This window comes from Peromyscus eremicus, chromosome 6 (assembly GCF_949786415.1).
Source record: "Peromyscus eremicus chromosome 6, PerEre_H2_v1, whole genome shotgun sequence".
In the NCBI taxonomy this organism is placed as follows: domain Eukaryota; kingdom Metazoa; phylum Chordata; class Mammalia; order Rodentia; family Cricetidae; genus Peromyscus; species Peromyscus eremicus.
Genome location: NC_081421.1, coordinates 82897866 through 82915346, shown reverse-complemented (window position 1 = coordinate 82915346; position 17481 = coordinate 82897866). Strand labels below are relative to the sequence as shown.

The following is a 17481-nucleotide window of genomic DNA, read 5'->3' as shown; positions in this document are numbered from 1 at the left end:
CAGGATTTTTAAGGCAGGCCTTGGCTACATAGTGAATGGAGACCAGCCTATCTCAAAACAGTGGAGTGAAGAAATCTGATAGAAAAATAGTAAATGGAATTTCATGCTATAATTTCCTCTAAAAAATGTAAAATGTTTGAAGTGTGATGTCTGTTACCACACCAGAAAGTATACAGGCCACTATTCTTAAAGACCAAGTTTTCCCCAGAGACTAAGTTCAACAGAGTTTGTAAGTTGGAAAATTAGAGCATACAAGATGGAAAGCGACAAGTGATCTTTTTATCAAAAAGGAAAAAAGAAACAGTTTTTCAACTCAACTGTGTGTCTAGGATCCCTGTTTTCTGTCTGGGGTGTGACAGTCACAGAGATTCTTGCCAAGGATTAATTAGCTGTATGGTTATTGTGAATTTATTTGGACCAAGTATGCACAATACTGTTTATGTCTAGAGTATTTTCCATTTTTCAAAGTGCTTCCTTATTTATTATCTGTGAATTAGTGGAGAAAGCACTGGAGTTAGATGCTGGAGAGCTGGGTTCAAGTCCCAACTTGCTATTCCCCAGCTGTGTGCCTTAGGTAAGTTCTTTAAACCTCCTGGCTTCTTTGTAAGCAAGAGGACAGGAAACACTCGGTAAAGTATACACTGACCTGCAACTTTAAAAAAAAAAAAAAAATCTAATTCTTATTAACAAAGCAGTAGGGTAAGTATTACAATAATGATTTTTTTCCTCTTTCATACTTGGAAAAGAAATAAGATAGATTGATCCAACTTGCACACTCTTTGCAAAGAGCAACCCGACTCCATAGATTGTACACTCCCTCCTAACCACTCTGGCGCAGCCGGCAAAACTGGAGATGCCTAGATTTTACCTCTAGTGTGCTTCTTGAGGCATGACAGCAGCTGTTCCACTGCTAACTATGAACAGAAGTCCAAGGCCTTCCTAACGCTTGGATTACAAAGACCAGAGGGCATTAATAAAAACCAAAAGATGCACAGCTGCCTATATTTTGAAGACAGAATATATTCTGCTGAATTCCACTTGTGAGAATATATAAATATCATGCTATAAATATGGAGAAAGAACGGAAAAGGTAAAGTTAATAGGAACACTAGAATAAACCATAACCCATTTTTTAAATATAAAATACATGAAATTAAAGTGTTTCACATTTAAATACTTTAAATAAAGCAAAGCGAAAAGACCATACAGGGAAAGACTGAATATTTAATTTGTGAGACCCTACTATAGCAGTTGAGTACTAATTTTAATGCTATTAGTACAGAAAGAACTAATGAAATTGAATGGATATTTGCTTAACACATTCTCACTCATTGGGTACTAATCTCAGACACTTTGACCTCTATCTACATCATCATTAACTTAAAAAAAAAAACATTTCCAAAAGATGCCTTGCAAATTCTTTAACAATTGGCAGTGAAATTCACTATTCCAGCTTTGAGGGAATAGCTCACATCTCTGATCCACCTAGAGTCTGTGAAGATGTTTTAAAGTCACTGGAAACTTCGGCAAATATTCAGTGCAGCTGGCTAGTTCATGCTGCCACAGTGATCGCTGCATTGTGGCTACTGTTGAATTTGCCCAATTTTTACACAAATTCCAAACACAGTCATGTCTTCAGGGATACGTGGCATTTCCTAATGGTGATGCAACAATTACATGAAAATGGCATCTTTGCTTGCTTCTACTTCCTACAAACCTGAGCATTAAATGGGAAGCTAGAGGACGCATGGTTTCTGACCTTGAGTAATCACTGGTAATAATTTCCCTAACAAGTTTTGCATCAGAAAGAAACACGAGGCTCAGCAGTTGCCACAAGACATGTCTCAAAGTTATGATGCATTATTTTTAATTCTCCTTCAAACACAGGATCAGAGGTACCTTACACAGAAAAAAGGGAACTCAAGATTATTTTAATGCCCATAAATAAATTGTAGTATAATGTTTTAATTTAGCTGTGCAAAGTATTTCATGCTGTTTTGCAATCTGACAGCCCTGCGTTTTATTTATTATTTTATGTAATAAAATATAATCTCCATGGCCATCCTCATTACTCCATCTACCATTGAATAGAGCTTCATAAGTCTGAAAAACTAAATTATTTGTGTGCAAGGTGGAGGAGGGAGAAGCTTACATATTTCTCCTTACCATTTATTTTCATGACTAAGATTACATTTGCCATCTTTCTTATAACAAACATGGGACATACTATGGGTTAGGTGCTGGGAGTGTATTTTTAAATTTTGTTTAAAACCTATCTCATTGATCAATGTGAACTAACTGGAACACCATGTGAATTCATGCTGCCCAAATGTAACTCTACTAACTGACTTACAAAATATCGATACCTCATCGTCAATGTATACACTTTATGAAGTGAGAAACATTCCAGTATGAGCTAGGCACAAGCTTAGTGACTACAAATGTACAAACAAACATTAAGAAGCCACAAAAAGATTTTAAACTACTCCTAGACACACATTAGAATAGAAGATGCCACTTTAAAACCTGGTTATTAAATACCAACCAAGCCAAGAAAAGAAGAAATGTTTTGGAATTTTGTTTTAGTTTTATACACACACACACACACACACACACACACACACACACACACACACGCACACACACACACACACACACCATTAATTTTTGTAAATGTTTGTTTCATGAGAATGTAGAGCTCAAAAACCTGACTTAACACAAAATAAATCATAATTGTAAGGTACTTACTCCACAATATTTGAAGAAATTTTCAATTGTCTCAATAACAAAGTTTGAGGTCTCTTCATAACGATAACCCAGAATCCTCATTGCCAATAATATAATTCAGTCGATTGGTTGGTTATATGATTTTATTTGAATTTTTAGCAAGAGAACCTCACAATGGTTCTATTTTAAAACAAAGAAAATTGAGAAACAGAAAGTGATAGTAACCCCGCCAAGATCTCACAGCATGGGAACAAGAAAAGAACAGCAGCTCTGAAATCCCTTGCCCAAACCACCTGTGTGCCTCCAGCTGGGGGAAAACAGGTCTCCCAGCTCCAGCTTAAGCTTTGCACACCAGCTTCAGAGACGAAAACATCCTGTCTAAGAGTGTGTGAGGACTCCAAGAAACGTTCTATTGGCTTCTCACTATGCAAAGGTTACCTTGACCTGCCAACAAAGTTGCAATGACAGATATACATCTCAAAGTTTATCTTTGTGGAGATTTATTTGGGAGTGTGAAATTTATTTTTTCTTTCATGGTTGTTCATCTACCGTACATAAAAGCTATGTGATCATGCCCAGCAAATACAAAGTTTAAGGACTCATCTCAAAGCAGGATATACATAAATAAGTTAAGGCACCATCCCAAATCGTAAAGCAAAACTACCTTTAAATGAGTAAAGTGCATCCATATTGCACTTTAAGATGCTCAGCCATTCTCAGATATTGAGTGTAGCAGATAAACCCATTTGAATAATTTAAAAGAGATTTTACACTGATGGAATATTGATTTATCCTTGATATACACGCTTCTCATGGCATTCATTAAACCATCTAAAAAATGCCCTAACAAATGGAATCTCCATTATGATCTGTTACTGGTGAAAGCATGTTGTCTTATTTCCTTGGAAGAGTTCAGATGTTTTCCTCCCATATCATAAAAACGAGGCCATGGAAGGCTGAGCAAGTAAATAAATGGCCCTGAAATAGGCATATTTGCCAAAGCTTTTCATTAATGGACATCTTCCGCTAAGTAAGTGAATGCATCTAAGTAAGTGAAGCTCCTGTGTTGATAACCTCTAAGCCATGCGAAGTGTCTCCAGCCTGTGTGTTGTCTTGTTTCTACAGAGTGTTATTGTAACCCTTTGGGCTCAATCCATGATCGTTGTAATGGCTCAGGATTTTGTGAGTGTAAAACTGGAACGACAGGGCCTAAGTGTGATGAGTGTCTGCCGGGAAATTCCTGGCACTACGGCTGTCAACGTAAGTAACTGTGGGAGCTGCCCTCTGCCTGCTGCAGCATGGCTGATTCTGCTTGTCTAGGCTGGTGTGTGCAGCATCTCAGAGCAGAAAAAGACCCACCCAGCTGACAAGCTCCAAAGGCTACTTAGTGCCCCAGCCCGCGTGCAGGAGAGTGATCTGTCAGCTGTCCGGCTGGCTTCCCTGAAGCTTGCCTTCATCTCCTCTGTTGGCTAGTGCAACTTACATTGAAATATTGTATGGCAATGCATATACCTGGTCAGACCATAAATTAAGTAGCACAATAGGGAACCCAGCTTGGAAATCCTCACCACAAAATGAAGTGCGATGTGTATGTGGTTAATATATTTCCTGAACTGAAGGCTACCCTGGAACTGCAGAGTTCATAAATCCAACAGTATCTACATAACTTATAACCACACTTGCTATCATGCCCATCACTGAATCTTAACCTGGATCCTGAAGGTAATAAATCTAAGGCATATTGAAGTGCCGCAGTAAAAGAAATGACAGGAATCAATATTGATTTTAGGACGTTGGGGTTAGGTTCCACACAGTGAGCCTTAGACAGTTGCCATTTGGTTCAGGCTCACCCCTCTGGAGACTATCACGTCTTCTAAGGAGCCCATCAACCAGGTGACATGTGGGTGTGTACATGGAATCGAAACGTTTAAATCAGAGCAGACACTTCCTGCCCTCTTTGTAACTTTTTCTGCCTTATAATTCTGCATTCACTTCCCTTTCCATGTATATAAACTTACGAATATGAAATACCCACAAACCATGTCTTCTGAAGCAGAGATGACTGATTTAAAAAAAAAAAAAAAAAACAGAGCAAGCCACAGAGGTCATTTCAATTGTATTGCTGTCACATCAAAAAAATAAATGATAAAGAAATATGTAAAAGAGATTTCAGCAGCTGATTTTTATTTAACCTTAAATGTGAAGGATATTATCATTTGAACATATAATTAATATCAAAATTACTAAGGAGGTATACTCCAATTTTTATGGTCTTTGGAATCAGCTGGGTATTCTTTAGTTACAAAACATCTCAATCCACACTACCTATCTGACAAGACTTAACAGCCCTGTGTCTACCCTATTAGACAGCACAGCTATAATTCTGTGTGCTTATTTCTCTTTTGAATGAAATGGCACCATGCAGGAACTATCTAGAGACAATTTCTACGAGAAGTTCTGTTATTTCTACAATACAATAATTTTATTTTCTATATAAAATTAAAGATGATAAATACTATCACAATAATTACTAGCATCAGATATTACTAAAACTATGTTCAGAAAATAATCTAATTTTCTATCTGCCACTCATGTAGCTTCTAGGTTTCTGGCATCTATATTTGTAAGTAACATAAAATGAGATGCTACGAGAAGCATCTCCTCCCTCCTCCCTCCTCCCTCCTCCCTCGCCTGGCCTCGAACTCACAGAGATACACCTGGCTCTGCCTCTTGAGTGCTAGGATTAACAGCTTGCCCTTTTTCTCTTCTTAAAAAGAGAGAGGAAGCCGGGCGGTGGTGGCACACGCCTTTAATCCCAGCACTCGGGAGGCAGAGCCAGGCGGATCTCTGTGAGTTCCAGGCCAGCCTGAGCTACCAAGTGAGTTCCAGGAAAGGCGCAAAGCTACACAGAGAAACCCTGTCTCGGGGAAAAAAAAAAAAAAAAAAAAAAAGAGAGAGAGAGAGAGAGAGAGAGAGGAGGAGGCTGGGAGGCAGAGGCTGGTGGATCTTTGTGAGTTCGAGGCCAGCCTGGTCTACAGAGTGAGATCCAGGAAAGGTCACAAAGCTATACAGAGAAACCCTGTCTCGAAAAAAAAAATTGTTTAATAATCAGAAAGTATAAAGCAGTACACGACTTTTTAACTTCATTTCTCAGATCATTTTAAGCTCCTAAATGTTACATCTGACTGATATTTGTTTAAACTTACTTTGGTTTTATTTTGTTGAGATTTGTGTTCTCCATCATGTTCTGGTTGATTTCTCTATGATCAGTGACTTCACTAAGCTGATAAATTTTGTTGTTCTGAAATGGTTGCTCATGTTCAAGGAACTGAGCCCAATTTCTCAAGATTAATCAAGAATTAATCTAGACTTAATATACATTTAGTAGTCATTAGTTCATGACCAGAAAGCAGTTTTTATTGTGGAACAAATATTAATACCTTGTTATATGTATTTCCAGACTTCACTGGCAATGACTGGTTTAAATGGGTCACTTAAGTCTTGTCTATATACTCACTAACCTTAAACTAGTTGAAAGTATGATAAAATTAGATATCACTTTTAGGTCTTCATTGCTTTTCCATATTAGATGTTAGGTCCATTTTCATTTCCATGTGATTTTTTCAAATGCCTTTTATTCCTATAGTAGATGTGAATTAGTCTGTATCTCAAGTAGATTTTTAGCCAGGGGAGTTGCTTTCTCTAATAATATGAAAGCCCATTTTTCAAATGCCTGTAAACTTTTGTTTACATTTAATTTTTCCATTTAAATGTCTTTGTGTTTCTTTCTCTAATACACCATGAGAGGAATGCAGCCATTAGCTGCAGTAAGTACAGGTGGAACAGAACTGAACTAGGCTTTTCACCTGGGGCAAGGCTTGATGCTCTGCAGAATTAGTACTCAGTCACATTTGTGTGGAGAAACACTCTATAATTTTTCCCCACTGAAATTGTTGAGATTTACAGGTTTTATTATACATCACTTTTATTTTATTTTTTTATTTTTAAATTATATGAGCAAGAGATATTGAGACCATGATTGGAAAAAGCACAGGGACAAATAGCCAAACTAGTGGAAACACATGAACTGTGAACCAATAGCTAAGGAGCCCTCATGGAACTACACCGGGCCCTCTGGATAAGTGAGACATTTGATTAGCTGAACTGTTTAGGAGGCCCCCAGTCAGTGGAACCGGGACCTGTCCTTGGTGCATGAGCTGGCTTTTTGGAACCTAGGGCCTATGCTGAGACACTTTGCTCAGCCTTGGTGTAGAGAGGAGGGGACTGGACATATATCACTTTTATAATAAAAATAATTTTGTAGCATGAATCTTAGAGAGTCTTATTAATAAAATCAAACCCGAGGCCAGTTATTGGGGTCAATGCTGGTAGATCAGAGAGACAGAACAAGCCACAGCTATCTCACCTGACCAACTTCTCGGCTCGTCCTATTTCCCCAGACTGGAAGCTTCTGTGTCCTCATATCTGAATGGCTCTCAGCTGAACTGCTGCTAGAAGCCTGAAAGCTTAGCCAAAATGCTCCTAGTTTCTGGTCCTCACACCTTATAAACCTTTCTGCTTTCTACTACCACTCCCTGGGATTAAAGGCTGCTTTCTGGGATTAAAGGCGTGTGTCACCATGCTTGGCTGTTTCCAATGTGACCTTGAACTCACAGAGATCCAGAGGGATTTCTGTCTCTGGAATGCTAGGATTAAAGGCGTGTGCTAACATTTTCTAGCCTAAGTATCTTGTGGCTTTTCTGTTCTCTGACCCCAGATAAGTTTATTAAGGTACACAATATTTTGGGGAACACAATACCACCACATTTCCTCTATTTTTGTCTAAAATTAAAAAAGGCTTATAACTAATACAAGAAAAACTATCCAATAAGTATATACAATATATACAGCCAAAAATTACATTAATGATGTCTAGTCCATTAACATTTGATAGATTCAGATAAATCTCCATTATATATATTAACAATGTCCAGTCCAGTAACGTCTGATAAACTCAGAACAAAAATTTTTCATTACTTATCTTATTTAAAACAAGTAGTTCCTTTTAAAAAGTAGATTCCATAATCTCCCTTTTTATCTTATCATATCCATATTCTCTCTTTTTTCTTTCCATAATACATTCAGTAGTCTACCTTTTGTCATTTTTATATCTTCCTCTTTTTCTTCAGTGTATATTCAGTGATCTACCTATTTATCCTATTATTTCTTTATCTTATTTCTCAGAGTAGGTTCAATGATCTATCTCGTATCTTATTCTCTTTTTCTTTTTGCTTTCTAGGGGTGAAGATATCTTTAGGGAATCTTGAAAAGAAAATTTTTGGATTAATTGTCAAGTCCTGTATCATTTGTCCAGTCTCTGCATAAAAGGAAAGTTCAGGGCTTGTCACAAGTCCTTGCTTGAGTAGTCTGTCAGGCTGGATCATCTCAGCTAGTCATCTCGAAATTGTCCTGACCAGTTTGTAGTCCAAAGTTGATTTTTTCGTGGTGTTAATTGGCTTAAATTGGCTTAATGGATTTATCATAGTCCATGTGGAATCATCTTTGTGGAGTCCTGTCTTCCTTTTCAAGATTTCAAATTTACTATTAGGTGTGGTCATGGTTCCCTGCAGACTCTTTTTTTTTTTTTTTTTTTTTTTTTTTTTTTTTTTTTTTTTTTTTTTCCTCCTCTGTGGTTTGGAGCAATCACAGTCTGATAAATGTCTGTCTCTCAGAACCACGAACATTCTTCCCTAGAAGAGAATATTGTCACAGCCATTTTTCCCCACCATTTGTCTTGCCAAACTTTTCCAAACTGACCTTTGCCAATGCTTTCTTGTAACACGATGGTCCTGGCAACGATGGTCCTGGCAATTCTTCTCTGAACAAGCAGTAGTAAACCCTTCATCCCAGGTAGCAGCATCACCGCAGTCACCAACACGATGAGAAGTAGGCAGCAATGTGGAGCAGCAGTCACTGCCTCCACGGTCCCACTACCATTTGTCACTCGGTCCCAGGCCGAAGCTTTTCCTTAGCAAACCTCCTAGGCTGGCCTCAAATGTGGTATCCTCCTGCCTCTGCTTCCTTCAGTAAATTCTACCAGTGTGCTCCACCACAACCAGCCGAGTGTAGCTCAGGCCTGAGCTGGGGCCCACAAGGCCCACAGGCAAGTAGCTTTTTCGAGAATTGGTTCCACGAATGTTGGGTGCCAGATGTTGGTGAAATTATTAAGACCACTCACTCCACGTAGTTAAAAGGAGATTTATTTAATGGCGTAACTTACAAATTAAGGGATAGGTAGGTCGCGGGGTCTGGGGAAGGTGTATCTCAGTCCAGCGGTGTTCTCTGGAGCTCTGCTTGGCCCACCTCCACCGTCCAGGGTCCCGGACCACAGAGAGGGCTGGCCCGTCCAGATCTCAGGTCTCCAGGCGCCTCCCTTGGCCCCGCCTTATAGGCGTGACAGTTGCCGAAGTCTCAATGGGGGTTGGAACTTCCAGATCAAAGCTGGAATGGCTACCCACTACATCGCATCACTGGCTATGAAAATATTTGAGTAGGTATTGAGTACCCCCTGAAGTATGGGCATTGGGTTAATGTTAGAAGCTTCAAGGATGTAAACAGATAGCTGCCATGACATAGGTCATTGTGCTGAGTAACAATTATGATAGAACGAAATCAGAACTAAAGGAGATGTGCACATGGAAACTTGTTACTGATGCACAAAGGGGAATGAGGCCCGTGAAATAAGAGACCCATGAGTTAACTACTGAAGAACTAACTAACAGGTGCTTTCCATGGTAGCAAGTGAACAGAACTGCAGGAGCCAATGTATTGTCTGAGAAATATCAAATAGTCTTCATGTAACTTGGCAAGTGTGTGTGTGTGTGTGTGTGTGTGTGTGTGTGTGTGTGTGTGTATCCTCCTAGTATGCCTGTTTCTCTTTCTTTCTCTCTCTCTCTCTCTCTCTCTCTCTCTCTCTCTCTCTCTCTCTCTCTCTCTCGTGTGTGTGTGTGTGTGTGTGTGTGTGTGTGTGTGTGTGTGTGTGTTGTCTGTGTATGACAGAAAATATTTTTAAAGAAAGAAAAGAAAAATAGAAAGTAGATTATATGATTTCTTAAATTCTAGTCAAGAAGTTTCATGTCATGGGGAAAAGAACTGAAAGTATCGTATAGGAGAGGTAGGGGACGCAACACATGCTTTTAACGAAAGGTTTGTAAGGGTGAGATTTCTTTTTGGAAACATTGTTCTTGCACTTCATTAAAGGAAGGATTGGAATATCTCAAGACTAGATTTGACATATATATTTAATATATTTCAAATTTATCTTTGAACACACAAGTTTTTGCTTTTTGGATTTTTTTTTTAACTTACTTTGAAAGTTTTTTACCAAACCCAGTATTTGAAACAGTATTACTAGCAGAGAAATTAACCTGACAACAAGAAAACAAAACCAAGAAGGAAATAGAGTAGGGCTGTCCATGAAACTTGTCTCAGTGACAAGCTGAGAATAAATATTATAGATACTAGAGTTTGAGAGGCTCAGGCACATGGCTATAGTTCTCATAACAGCCAGAAATCTTGTAGAAGGTTCAACATGGAGCTGAAGTCCTAAAGGAATTGAACTTTAAAACAGAAATAACCATGAAAAAACAAGAAAGGAATGAAATCGTGACAATGTCACTTATATCCTGTGAATGAAGCAAAATGGACTCCTTGGGTGATTTTGTGAATCCTACAGACTGCTTTGAATTCCCTAGAAACCACTTAGATTTCTTAAGCCTGGATCTGCATGTAACAGCAAGGTTAGTAATCAGACCACATATGCAAGGCAATTGTGATAATTCAAGGGAAATGATGGCTGTGGCCCTCATGATACACAACAGGAATTAAATCGTTACTGTTTAGTTCCCATCACATGTTGATCAAAAAGAACTAGATAAAACTTCATATTCAAAAGCACAGTGTACATCTTACAGCCAGACTGGCCACTACTAATGGACTAAAATGATGGTGTAGGGACTTCTAAAAGCACCTTAGTTAGATTTAGGGCTGATACAAGAGACTGAAGCAAAACTTATTCTAAAAGTCTGTGTGTGTCATCTGTGAACTCCAGTTTCACCTGTAAACTTTCTGTCAAAGAACTGTCCATCATTTCTGTGCTGCACAGTTTATGTGTATTCTCTGTTGGAAAAATATGAAAAATTTGGAAATCACAATCCTGAATTGCCTTTAGAGAGTGAAACAAATAATCCAAAACCAAAATATAAACAGGAAGATTTTAGCCAAGTATGGTGGCACACACCTGTGATCCCAGTACTTGGGAAATAGATGCAGGAGGATAAAGAATTCAATGCCATCCAAGGTTCATAGAGAGTTCAAAGATATTCTTGGCTAATAAACTCATTACTCAAAAAAAAAAAAAAACAGAGTGGAGGAGGAGAAAGAAGACATAAGACATTTGGGGTTTGGTAGGAAAAAGATTAGTGTTAAAGTTGTCCAAAAGAAAAGAAAAAAGGAAGGAAGGAAGGAAGGAAGGAAGGAAGGAAGGAAGGAAGGAAGGAAAGGAGTTTGAGAAAAAGAAACAACTTTAAATAACAATGTTTTGAAACCAAAAGTCTCAGCTAAATCACAGAAAACAAAGCTGAAAAGAGGCAGCAGAATAATGCTTCCTGTAACATATGAAGGGTTAATTCAGTCCCAGCACTAAAAAGACTGGGTATAAATTTGCAATGTGTTTCAGCTAAGTAGAATGTAGATCTCCACATTAGAATGAGTAACTCTAGTAAGAGATATGTCACGTTCCAGGAGGACACATACAAGATTTGTAAAAACCACACATTGTTTATGTAAGTTACCAATACTCATTTTTACATAGCTTATGTTATGTGAAATCACATGCCATATAAGAAAATAGGTTCTGGGAAGGTATGGGCAATTGGGGGAGACCCATTTTATAGGTCCTGATATAATAACCATCAGGACCATTAGCTTTCAATGCAAATACTGAATAAGAGGGTATCTTGGAGATGGAATCCAGCTTTTGCTTGGAATAGGGATACACAAGGATAAGGCCTACTTCAAGGAAATACTTGGATTAGAAAGAAGAGGTATATCGCAAGAATATGTAGACTTGGAGTATAAATTAGAAAGACCAGACATTGAGATGTTCTTTAATCAAGACAAAAGACTGTATGGAAAAGGCATTATGAAATTGAGAGTGTATTATCAATGAAAAATCATTTAAGTATTTAAGAGTGTGTACTGTCTTATGTAAATTTAGAACTTTTAAATGTTCTTTTACTTTCCAATACATGTGAGTTAAAATGTCAAGCTATCTGATTAAAAAAAAAAAGTATTCTGCTGAAATTGTTGACATATATCGATGCAAAGTTTTCACCAAAAAAGTGAAAGAAGTTATGTGGGTTCTGTTGCTATTGTTTTGTGGTTTTCTTTCTTTATTTATTTTATTTTGTTATGTTTATTTTGAGATAGGGATCTTATGTTGTAGCCCAGGCTAGCCTAGACATAAGCATGTAGCTCAGACTGGTCTCAAATTCAGAATAATCCTTCTGCCTCATTGTCCAAGTACTAGCATTATAAAGATTACCATGTCCCTGCTACCAGTTCTTTGTTTATTTGGTTGGTTAGTTGATTGGGTAGTTGGTTGGTTGGTTTTGTTGTTTGGTTGGTTTTGTTTGATTGATTTGTCCTTAAGCTGAGCCCTCCATCCAGAACTGTAGAGCTAGTATCAGAATAAAGCCAATTAAGTTGTAAACGGCAGGAAGGATTCTTTTTCGTGGCCAAGAATAGCAAAAGTAAGAGACAAACATACAAATCAACTTCTTGACATTGTGGGTCTGTCAGGTTATCCAAATAGAGCAAAATGAGGGAGGAAAAGGCCAATAAAAGGAAGGGATATGCATGCCTTTTTAGAGAATGGACCAAGGTTTTCTAGGAATTCAGATATTGCCTCTCTTGTGCTTCTTGACTGGTTCTTTCCAGTTGTCACCCTGACAACTGTCAATTATCAAGACACTAGGGAATATGTCATTTATCATTCAAATTATAAGGAAGCAAAGGGATGTCTGGACTACTGGCAGCCATGTTGGATCCAATGCACCTGAAAAGGAACTTCTGACCTACAGGAATCCTATCCCTACAGGCAAACTGGATTTCAATGTGAAGTTCAGTTAATTCACCGAGTCAGAACTGAGAGTAACATATAAGGTTAGGAGATGAGAGTATGGAGATGCCAGAGTCACACAAAGGACTGAAGGCTTCTAAAATCTCTTGAACTGATATCTACAATAGTGAAAAATATTCATAATATTTTTGACAAAACTGATAAGCCCTTTTAAAATGTGCATGTATGGAAAAAGGAAGCTTCATAATCAAGCGTCTCACTCACTCACATGTTTCCAGTGAGTGTTCATTTAGTCCTTACTATATGTTGACACTCTGCTGCACACTTAGGCTAGAAAATAAACTGTAAAAACCCAGATGTTAGGGAACTGTTTGAACAATCATTTAGGTGGCAGAGGTGCCGAGGTCCCAAAAATGTCTGGATTTACCCTAGAATATTATGTATGCCAAAGAGGATAACACAGCTTTAGCTGAACAAAGGCCAAAGGTCATGATCCCACTAAAGCATACTCCGAAAATCTAGTCTTTATAACACTCCAAGCATAGCAAGATCGGGATGCAGGAGAGCTGATCCCTTGATGTTTTTCACATGAAGAGTTGAAGCGTATGAGTAAACATATAATTTGGCAGATTACAGGTGTCAGCCAGTATTTATAACTTTTCTCATTGCTATGACAAAATACAGGACAAGAAGCAATCTAAGCAAAGAAAGGTTTATTCGGGTTTATAGTCCAAGGGGAAGCATTTCCTCATCATAGCGGAGACACACAGCGGGGACAGGAGGCCAGCCAGTCCCACTACATCTGCATTCAGCAAGCAAAGAGCCAACAGGAAGTGTGATCGAGCTATAGAACTTCAAGACTCACACCAATGAGTCACTTCTCTCCAGTTAGGCTCTACCTCCTAAAGGTTCCATAACCTTCCCAAACAGTGCCACCAGCTGTTAGTATTCAAATGCATGAGCCTATGTGGAACATTTCACATTCAAACCACAGCTCAGTACCTTGAGGCCGGGATGAATCAAGTAGACCAGCTGGTTAATGGGAACAGGACAAGGAATGTGGGTAAAATTCAAGAGACTGCTTTCTGTGTAGCATTTCCCAACAGCACTTATCCCTGGCTGTCTGAGAAGACAGAGAGGTACACTGAGAAATGACAGATTCCCTGGTCTGAGGGAAAGTTAAGACAAATGATGAATGTGCCCTTTCTAGTGGTGGTTCTGGACAGTCTTATGTCAATAGAGATTCTAGTGATGATGCCTCAAATTTTCCAGCTTTGATTTCAGACGAAGTCCATGGGGCAGAGGGCAGGTATGCCAAGAATATCAGTCTGGTTTTCTCTAGGCACCATGTTGGGCCACTCCATCACCTTCCACACTCTAATCATTCCTCACTTATGTTCCCCAGATTTTTCTCTCACGTGACTCATGTTGTTTTCTGTTAATTTTTTCACACAATATATTTTGATCTTATTACTTTCCCTCCCCCAAACTCTTCCCAGATCTTCCATATCTCCCTACATGCCCAACTTCATGTTTTCACTCTCTTTCTCAAAAACAAAAATGAAAAATAAAGACAAACAGAAACATCATAAATTATTTTTAATCTTTGGAAAGTCAGTAACTAAGAATTTACTCCCTTTATTATTTTCTGATAGCTTTCTGATCACAAATCTGCTATTATAATTCAGGAGGTTTTCTTCTTTTTCTTTCATTCTTTTTTATTTCATGGAAACTAACTTCTGTAGGCCTGACAACTTGTGATCACAGAGATATTAAGACGATGTTTCCAATTGCTTCTGTGAGATGAAGATTATACCTCCCAAGACAAATACCTTGAAACTAACTTGTAATTTTTCAATTGCCTCTAGTTGATGCCTCTTTCTATTTGCTGTGTTACATTAAAATGTCCAGTTCACATTTCACCAGATGACCTTGCGCATTGAATCTGTTGACAGGCAGCATGTCACCTAAACGAGAAGGTGTCTGTCATGCTTGAGAGCACTCACGGTCCTAGACACGAAATTCTACTTATTTAACTCTTTCATCGTTATTACCAAAAGTTTCATTTTGCCAATAAAGTGTATGGCTCATTGGATCTAAACTTTTAATTTCCTTCCCACTAACTTAAACACCAGCATCCTTTCCCTAGCTGAGCCCCACATACATAAGAACGATGAACGGAAAATACTCTGAGAGAACTCTTGGTACTCCTGCTGTCCAACTTCTCTGGGTGGAAAACAGTGCTGTTTAAACAGCCATTCAGAGACTCTCAGGTCATTGAAAAGAGAAAATGTTAGGAAAACAGAGATAGAAAGTGGCAATGTCTAAGCATTACAAATATGCTGGATCATCCTCCCAGGAACCAAGGCTCATTTTATCAGCTAGAAGAGAAAGTTCAGGGCTGCCCCCAGTTGGGAAATTTCTCCTGATTCAGCAGTCCTGCTAAGAGCTGTTGCTTTCCAGTTGTGGTTCTTGTTTCCCTGATACTTCCTTTTGATTTGGAGTTGTTAGACAAAGCCCACCTACCTCTACCATATCAGAGACCCGGTGCAACCCCTGAGTGATGGGGCTACGGTGTCCAGAATTATGCTGGGGAAAGTGTTGGATCCCTCCACATACTAATGGCTCCATTCAGAGGAGCCATAAGAGGTAAATACTGACATGGCCAGCTTAGTGGGAGCAAGTGGTTCAGAATGTACTCAGTATAGGATTCTATACTAAATGGATTCAAAACCTGCAATTCTTGAATTATGAAAGCTCCACATGTGACAAATACAGATAGAGAGCAATTTCAAGCATTTTCAGTATTGCAAAACAGCCCGACTAGCCAGTGCCTCTGCTACCTTGTTCTCAAATCAAAAAGCGTCTTCAGTTCTCACCTACAGGGCAGACCTTAGCCTACTGATTTGGAAAATCATGTTGGTTTTCATCTTTGTTGGAAAAGAATATTAATAATGCAAAGGATGCCCAAACATAAGCATTCTATACCACCAAACTATCCAAATTTAACAATAAAAGCTCTGTGAGCTGCCAATACTCCTCATCAAGTGCAGGCTCAGTTGCTTGGAAAGAAATACAACAGCTAGGTCCTGTCTGATAGGTGATCAGAAGGCCAAGTGAAAATGAAAAGTGCAGCACTGCCTTTACTTTAGGTAGAACAAATATAGGGTTTCACCTTTGTCCAGTTTTTTACACACTAGTGAATGCATGTTTGAGTGTGTGTGTGTGTGTGTGTGTGTGTGTGTGTGTGTGTGTGTATGATGAGAGAAACAGAAAGTAACAAAATCTTATAAGGTTGTATATTAAAAGATAAGGTCAAAGACGTGTAAAAAAAATAAGCCCAACAGCAATATGGTCACCCAACTTGAAACCTGAAGAAGAAAATCGCCATTGAAGTAGAGTCAGTCCTCAGCACTCATAAGTGCAGAACTGAAGTTTGTTAGAGACCATAGGTGGTAGAAAGGTTCTTGCTACTCAGATTGCAAGAGTCAATACAATTCATGGAAATGAGGCTTACACCTGAAGTCAGGGGCTTTTTAAAAAGCTGTGTGATGTGGTGTGTGTGGCATGGAGGGAGGAGGGGAACAAAGTGGGAGAAGGAGGGAGAGAGAGGCGGGGAGAGCACACACACTCATGAGTTGCATGTGTTCAGAGATCCAAGGGCCACCTTAGGTGCCAGTCCTTGCCTTCAGCCTTATTTTAGACAGGGTCTCCTTGTTTATGGCCATAGAGGCCAGCCTAGCTACCTAGAGAGCTTCTGAAGGGTTTGCTGTCTCTGCCTCCCACATTGCAGTAGGAGTGGGTGGGAGTATTGAGATTGGAGACCTGTTCGATGACAGCCTGGTCTAAGTGGGCTCAGGAGATTTGAACTGAAGTCATCCTGCTTGCATGCCAAACACTGGAGTCAAGACTCTTGTTTCTGGGTGTAACTGTTGCTACTTCTCCACAGAATATGCCCTTATGCCCCTCACTCACGTCTCTCAGGGCCACCCATGACACTCTCACAAAGGCGTCAAAGCACCTTCTAGGTCTGAAATTGCATGATCATGAAATCTCACAACGGGTCTGCACTGTGTGTACACACATCAATTTCTGGTAAGAACAATGATTATTTCAAGATAATAAAATTGTATAAAGCCATTTCTGTGTATAGGGAGCACTTCTACATTATCCCCTTCTACAAGGGAGGTAAGTGTTTTCCTCATTGTGTAGATGGCAAAGCTGAGAACTAAAGGGGTCGTTTCCCAGCGGAAACACTTAAGCAGCACAGCAGCTTCTAATGATTGTTGGTGGTTATGTTTATTTTGGCTTTTTATAAGGTTTTGTCATTTTTACTTCACAGATTGAGAGAGAACCTTTGATGAGTTCTTCCATGGATCAGCAAAATTTTGCTCTAAATACCTAAATAATCCCCATGGTAAACTCTATGGGTCATACATCTGGGTCACAACCACTAACCCTGGTGTCAGCATACATCTCAACAACACTCACATTTGGAAGGTGATGATGCCCCAAATAAATGCTATTCATTGCACTGGAATTTGACTCATATGAATTACACATGTCAAAAATACTATTTCTCTCAATTTTGTTTCAATTATTTAAAAAGTATA

At 38.9% G+C, this 17481-nt stretch overlaps 1 protein-coding gene and 1 long non-coding RNA gene across 2 annotated transcripts in view; both read left to right on the top strand.

Moving 5' to 3' along the window:
* Ntng1 (netrin G1) overlaps positions 1–17481 on the top strand; it is a 344033-nt gene that overhangs the window by 286010 nt on the left and 40542 nt on the right. The window contains exon 6 of the mRNA XM_059266124.1: positions 3853–3987. Coding sequence (XP_059122107.1) covers positions 3853–3987 — 135 coding nt within the window. The remainder of the gene's footprint in view (positions 1–3852; positions 3988–17481) is intronic.
* LOC131913478 (uncharacterized) lies at positions 9165–17408 on the top strand. Its single transcript, XR_009379898.1, has 2 exons — positions 9165–9277; positions 17211–17408. It is a non-coding gene; the product is annotated as an uncharacterized LOC131913478 (long non-coding RNA).